The sequence below is a fragment of the Rattus norvegicus genome, chromosome 4, assembly GCF_021556685.1.
Source record: "Rattus norvegicus strain SHRSP/BbbUtx chromosome 4, alternate assembly SHRSP_T2T, whole genome shotgun sequence".
In the NCBI taxonomy this organism is placed as follows: Eukaryota; Metazoa; Chordata; class Mammalia; order Rodentia; family Muridae; genus Rattus; species Rattus norvegicus.
Window position 1 is genome coordinate 46,241,693 of NC_141537.1, and position 7,708 is coordinate 46,249,400.

At 43.3% G+C, this 7,708-nt stretch overlaps 1 protein-coding gene across 1 annotated transcript in view; it reads left to right on the forward strand.

Annotated features, from left to right (window-relative positions):
• Window positions 1-5,227, forward strand: part of Tes (testin LIM domain protein) — a 46,268-nt gene extending 41,041 nt beyond the window's left edge. Inside the window, 3 exon segments of the mRNA NM_001039344.2 lie at window positions 126-341; window positions 678-836; window positions 4,002-5,227. Coding sequence (NP_001034433.1) covers window positions 126-341; window positions 678-836; window positions 4,002-4,190 — 564 coding nt within the window. The 3' untranslated portion in view covers window positions 4,191-5,227.
• Window positions 5,228-7,708: the final 2,481 nt, after the last annotated feature.

Sequence of the window (7,708 nt, forward strand, 5' to 3'; positions counted from 1 at the left end):
GAACTGAGAAGAGACATGTCGGGTGTGTGTTGTCGTTTCTGTAGAAACGGTTGCTTGGTGGACCCCAATGCAGGGACTGAGGATGCCCGTGCTCTGACAACTGTTGTCTGGCTTCTTTCCCCTAGTCCTGTTACTGCTGCAAAAACACCATGAGGGAAGGAGACCCAGCCATCTATGCTGAAAGAGCTGGCTACGACAAACTCTGGCACCCGGCATGTTTTATCTGCAGCACCTGTGGTGAACTCTTGGTCGACATGATTTACTTCTGGAAGAATGGGAAGCTGTACTGTGGCAGACATTACTGTGACAGCGAGAAGCCCCGCTGTGCTGGCTGTGATGAGGTACGTCGTCCAGGGCCACCCCGCTTGCAGCCTCTCCCTGTGTCCCACAGGTCCCCGCCATCCGGGAGACAACGGGCGTTACACAAGTACCGATCGTGCGAGCAACTTGGTTATTGTTCATTGTGGGCGCCCTGGTCAAACCAATGAGAAATGATCAGAAAGAAAAGATTGATTTTGATAACAAACCCAAGCCTGACGTTACCATCTTCAAATATTCAGCCCTCAAGAAGGCATCTGCCCTTGTAGGCTTAGACGGCCATCAGGAGGAGCTGGGTGAGTTCCTGCGGGGTAAAGGAGAGAGATGCCTGACGGGTTTTGTTTTTCTCCTCCTGCCAGCTGATATTCAGCAATGAGTATACCCAGGCAGAAAACCAGAATTGGCATCTGAAGCACTTCTGCTGCTTTGACTGCGACAACATCCTGGCCGGAAAAATATACGTGATGGTCCGTGACAAGCCTGTGTGCAAGCCGTGCTATGTGAAGAACCATGCTGTGGTAAGAGGCACGGGGCACACCCACCTCAGCCTGTGCGCTGACTTCTTCCATTTCTGCCTCTTACGTCACAAAAGTGAGAAGCCAAGAGCCAGCCCCTACAAAGAAAGCAAGTGCTTCCTTCGTAGACTCTATAAATCTAGGCAGTTCCAGAGCCCTAAATGCACTGACTACCCAAGATGGCTCGTCCTGTCTGGGCATTTGCCATATAGATTATATATGATGCTTGGCAATAATGTTTTAACTTAGAAACATTACTTAATAGGAATGGATTTATTCTTATCACCGCAGATCAGATTCCATTTAAAGTGGTTTCCGGGGGCCTTACCATTGGCTCATCAGTTAAGAGAGCTTGTTGCACTTCCGGGGGGCCTGGGTTCTATTCTAAGCACCTACGTGGCAGCTCACAGTCATCCGTACCTCCATTCCTACGGGGTCTTTTGGCCTCTTCAGGCACCAGGGACACACATGTTACATGGCCATGTATGCAGGCAAAACACCCATACATGTAAATACTAAAATAAATAGATCTTTTAAAAAAAAATGGTTTCGCTACATGCTGCTAATCCACCCATGAGGCCCTTGACTTGCTATCTAGAGATTGCTGAGTGACTGTTTCCAAACATTTGTGGAACTGATCGAATACAGAGGAAATTGGCCTGTATATTTAGGTTGCCGTGTGGGACATTCAGGTGCTTAATGTGAGAGCATATTTTTATGATATCCATTGTGTTCCACAGAGCGCCTGCTGCTGCATGCTGGCCAAGAGATGGTAACGTAGATACACGGTGAAAAGATGACCATATATAGTCAGCTTATAAGCCTTCCTGGCTGATAATATCAGAAGGATGGGCTCCAGCGTTTTCTTAGTTTAAAGTTCCCTAAGCTATCGCATAGGGGAAACTCCTAGGAGAGGGGGAAAACAGTACCTGTGTATAGTTCTAAGAGTCCAGTACGTCTACAGAGAAATAAGCTTAGCTGTGTGCCCGTCTTCCGTCTTGACGCACTGCCTAATATTAAAACGAGCTGTCTTTATCTCACCAGTGCCGAAACAATGGGCTGCACATTATTTAATTCACTGTGTTAATCTGTGCAAAGATTTTGATATATATAAAAGAAGTGAAAGAGAAAACATGTTTAGACCTGGAGAAATGTCCTCAATCTAATCAGGGCATTTATGAGGTAAAAATCACCCGGAAGGAGGAGTGAGATGGGAAGAAACCCGGTTTGTCCCCATGTGCACACCAGACTCCCACTGGCCACCCAGGATTCGCATCTGTAAGGCTCACAGGGTCCTCCAGCCAGAGAGCCCATGACGACACAGCATTATCTACCTCACATCCTGTGTTCAAATAAAAGAAAGCAGGAGGGATGGAAGGAACTGGCTCTTTGAGCTGTGTGAGGACTATGTCACAGGCAGTGCACTGCCAGGCACATTGCGGTGAAAGGTATAGTCCCCAGGCAGGCCCTCTGTGGCATGTAGCTTTGAGCTTTGTGGATAAGCAAGGATCTGCTGGTGTTAGCTGGAGTCATATGTAAGATTCCTAGACGAATGGTGACCCACTGCAGTTGTGAAGCTAAACTGTATGGAACCATAAACCCTAAATGCAACACCATGCCATTTGTGTATCCGTGTGATTCTTTCTGACCTAAAGACTCCCCTCAATTTCACGTGCAATTGAATAACTGGTTTGTCTTCTTTCTTATACTAAAAATGAAAAGGCCATGTTTCATCTAATAATAAAATGATCCACAAATAATGTTACAAAACAGAAAGTAAAAAAGGAAAGCAAAGGGGTCCTCTGTCACACAGTTCTAAAGTGTCGGAAGACTAATACGAAGTACAGAAAACCAGAACATTCTACGTGAGCTATCGCACTACAGAAATTCCATGCAAAAGCAACCATTTGCATGATGCGGCTGCAGATTCAGGGGGAACTTAGAGCTTCCACATTGAATATTATTTGTATTCAGGACACCTATCTGCATTATGCAAAGAATGTCTGTTTCCCAGCCAGGAGGTAGTTGTTAGACCTGTAGATAGAGTCTCTACAATAAGAAGGTACGTAGCTGTAAAATATACAAAAAGTATATTTCAGGTCTGCAGTGGCTGTGTGATGCAGGTCACCTCATTGTCCAACAATGGCCGTCCCACTGCAGTAATCCCCAACCAAGAGACAAGTGGTGCTTAAGGTTGATCAGTGCCACATGGTATTCCCTCAGCTGTTGTAAAACCAAGATCTTAGATGTTTCTCATTTTATTCAGGTCATATATAAACAATGCAAATGACTCTCCTGCGTTGAAGCTTTCCGTGAGGTGGTTTTCTGTTGTAATATTAATGGCTGCTTCTCGTTCTCTTCATGTGTATCATCAGTTAAGAATATTACGCGTATGTTTACCTCATTAGTATATTGGAGTATAACATACCCAGGATACTGAATGGTGGGCTAGGAATATACCACCTCCGTCAGTACTGTCCTGACACAATGTGCATGGTGTCCTGGGTTTCCTGCACAGCACTACCTAAATCACCCGGTATCACAGCCCTCGGGAGGCGGAGGGAGGAGAAGTATCACGAAGTTAGGTCCGGCCGAATACCTTCTCCCAGACAAAACAAAACAAAGGGTGCTGCAGGGAAGGGAGGTATTAAAGTTCATGGCATAGATCACAGATAAACGATGACTAAACTTAGGACAGAACAGAAGCTGATTAACTACACGTTATATTTATGGTGTGAACCCCTCATTCGTTTTCAAATACTGTCTGTACTTTTATTCAAATCCTTAATTATTTTGAGCATGACTTTAGTTTACTACTCTCTTGAAATTGGTGGGTGTTAACAGTCACCTGTGTCAGTGTCCTAGGCATGACACATCCTAGTGATGTTACCACTTCAGAGCGTTAATGAGTGCGGGAAAACAGTCTTAGAGATTCCTTCTAATTGTTTCGGTGAAATCTACTAAAATTTGACTGGAAACAAGCGCGGTGCTTTGGGATTTGCCATCATAACTTCCTATTTACACCCTGAGGGACATCTACGGACCGCACTCCCACCCTGTCCGTCACCTGCCATTTCTCGGCACACTCAGCATACAGGGCCCCGTCGGCACAGTGTCTCACAAAGATGTCGCTGTCTCTAACCCTCTTCTCCATTCATCCCCGAGCAGGTGTGTCAAGGGTGCCACAATGCCATCGACCCGGAAGTGCAGCGAGTGACGTACAATAACTTCAGCTGGCACGCGTCCACGGAGTGCTTCCTCTGCTCCTGCTGCAGCAAGTGCCTGATCGGGCAGAAGTTCATGCCTGTGGAAGGGATGGTTTTCTGTTCTGTGGAGTGTAAGAAGATGATGTCCTGAGTGAACACCAAGCAGTATTGAGCCATAGCTGTCTACAGTGGCCTGCATTTCATGATAAACTGCAGTTTAAAAAAAAAATAAAAAATAAAAGGAAAAAAAAAAGCTACATAACGAACCGGAAGATTTTGTCCAATATTTTTCTCTTTTTAACCATTATGAATTTTGTGTGTCTTATTTTTAAATGACTGCTTTAAGCGCATGATTTAAAAAAATCAGTAAAGAATTATAGCTTTTATTTCTGCACATTAAATATTTGAGTTGGAAGCTTGAATTTAATCAATCCTTATAACCGCATACTCCTAGTGCTAGATATATTATATATATATATATATATAAAATCACTTAAAATTAGTGTCCTGGGAGAGATGAACATTTTAACTTCCATGCTTGTCCCCCATGGGAAATGTAAAGGAAGTTACAACCGCCTGTCGAGCGGTTTGATGATGGTGACGTCAGCTCAGTGAGGAGTTCCTTGTGGCAGGCAGTGTGGTCCACGTTGGGTGTTCCAGTGCCTAAGCCTTTGCATCCCCCATGGAGGCAGAGGGGCCTCTCCCTCCTGCATCTCTCTCTGGTTACTTTACCTCTCAGTATCCTCTTTTGTCATCTAGCGACCTCCATCTGTGGCCTTGAATATTTTATATGTATGTGGTTAGGACAATATGTGCACTTTGCTCTTAGAGATTTTTTTTTTTTTGTTTTTTTGTCCAGAAGATAAAAGTAGGCCATTCATTTAATTTTTTTGAAACCCAAAGAATATATAGGTTTTGTACCCAGGGAATTATAACTCATGCTGATGTCACCTTAATGCCATGCCTTGACTCAGTTGTTTGCATGATTTCCAATGTTACCAGATGGATACTCTCTTGTGCTACCTCTGAGCTTGCTATAGACACAAAGGCTGTCTTCTTTGCCTGTGCACGCGCATCCTTGGGTATTTTTTAATGTTTTCCGTGTATGCTTTCATACATAACTATGCACTATAAATATTAAATGGAATGACTTATATGATATTGAAAATAAAGCCTCTTTCACTTTAATAATGGTCTTCCTATGTCCTTTTTGTTGAGTGGAAAAATCCTTCTGCAGTTAAGTATCGTGTACAGCAGGGGGCGCTGTCTCCAAGAGCAAAAAATTCCCCTGACAAAAGTAAAGGCAGCTGCTGATCCAGCAGACAGATTGGATTTCTCATTGCAGACAAAGAGAGAGTGGTTTCATAAAGATTTAAACCAGGACTTTCTAGTAATTCTTAGGTCATTCAGGAGCCTGTCATTCTTTTAGTTAAACTTTAAACGAGTCAAGTGTTTCATTTCTTTGTTGTTTTGAGAAGAAATTTTTTTTTCTGTTTTTTTTTTCCTTCTTTTTGCGACGGTGTCTCACTAGGTAGCCCAGGCTAGCCTACTTCACACGCTCAGTTCTGCATTAGACTCCCAAGTTTTAAGATTTCAAGTGTGCCCCATTGTGCCTAGCTATAAATAGGATCTTATAAATTTTCCTAGGTGTTTTTTGGGCTGGATTCTAGATTATTAGCGGACTCTGGTGTGTGTGTGTGTGTGTGTGTGTGTGTGTGTGTGTGTGTGTGTGTGTGTGTGTGTTTCTTCAATCTGAAACTGGGTTGGTTGTTTTCTTTTGAGATAGGGTCCCATGTATCTTAGGATGGCTCAAAACCACTACAAGACAAAATGACCTTGAACTTCTGATCATCTTCAAGTCTTTCTCTAAGTGCTGGGATTGCACCAGTGTACCCTAGATTTATGCTGTCTCTTGGTTGGACTCAGAGTTTTGTGCATGCTGGGCACACATCCTGCATATTGCACCCCCACCAAGTGAATTTTTGTGTCTTAGTAAGTTTAGTTTTTCTGACACATTCTCAGGACGTTTGGTTTGGGTTTTTTTTTTTGTTTTGTTTTGTTTTTAGTTACTGTTGAGTACTGCGCTGTTGGTGTAAGAAGCACACACACGCACGTGCGCGCGAGCGCGCGCGCACACACACACACACACACACACACACACATGGAGTAAGTACATAAGTACTTACAAGTACAAGCACACTGCGTCCCCTCTGCTTTCTGGTTCCTCCATGGTGAGAAGTACCTTTGTAGTTTGAGCACACAGAGCAGTGTTGACACTATCCTGGTGAGATACACATCACTCTACTCTTTGCCTTGGTTTGCCTTAAATAGTAGCACATACTTTCCAGTCCATTTTGACTATGAAGTTTAATACTTTTCCCCGACATTGGCAAAGTGAGCCTAAAGCGGAATGGACTCTTCACACCACCACAGTCGTCCTGGCTGTCCCTATGGCTAAGACAGAATAAGGCTGGCACTAAGCGTCATTCACTAAGAGAACAATTACATGTATCTATCATGGAACAATAAAGGTGGGCGTGGTGTAGATCCACCAGGCCTGGCTCTCCCCTCAGAAGTTCTTTTGTCCTCGTAGTACAAGGTCATGGCCTCCTTGGCTCAAAAGTGCTCAAGATACTTGGACATGTCTGTTGTTAGCTGATGACCTTGTTTGCCTCCGTTGCTGTGATAAACATCAGTACCATAAACAGTTCCAGGAGGGGGACATTTGGCTTATAGATTAGAATCCCTTATTGAGGGAAACTCAGGCAGGAACCTACGAGTGCGGAACTGAAACAGAGTGGAGAAATGTTTCTACCAGCATGTTCCTTTTGGCCTGGTCAGTTAGCTTCCTTACACAGTTCGAGCACACTTAGGGCCCCCCTACATCAATTAGCAATTAAGAAAATGCCTCACACACAAGTCAGAAAAATACTAATGACAAAGCACTTCACAGATGGTCACAGGCCAATTGGGTGGAAGTAATCCTTCAGTTAAAGGTCCTTCTTCCTAAGTGGCTGTAAGAAATAGGCTTTCGCATTACTTTATCTTATCAAAGAATATGATGCTTATTCCTTCTGATTATGTTTCCCTCTAGTACTCAGGATATCCTGCTGCACATCAATTTCCTCTCAATAGAAACATTCCCTTAAGGAAAGAAAGACCCTCATGAGATTGAAGAAGGTAAAGAATGTCACAAGTCTGAGGAATCTGAAATAAGACCTCTTCGAGAGTCTAGAACACTGGTTCTCAACCCACTGGGTCTTAGGAGACTATGTGAAATGGATATTTACATTGCAATTTATATCAGTAACACAATTATAGTGAAATAGCAATGGAAATAATGGTTGGGATCACCATCACATGAGGAACTGTACTAAACGGGTCACAGCGTTCAGAAGGTTGAACACCACTGCTGTAGAAGCAGTAAGAAAAGACTAGAGGAGGCAGCTGACCAGTGCAGCAGCAGAGGCATTTTCCACCGTGACTAAGAGTTCTCTTGCTACAAAAGCCAACACTAACTTCCATGGAAGTTGAAGAAAATTGAAATTTTAAATTTGGATTTGTGTGTTTCTTTTTCCAAATGTGAACAATATAGAACATTATTTTAAATTATAATTACCTGGCACTGATAGATTAATACTATTCTTTTTCTTTTTTCAATTTTTTATT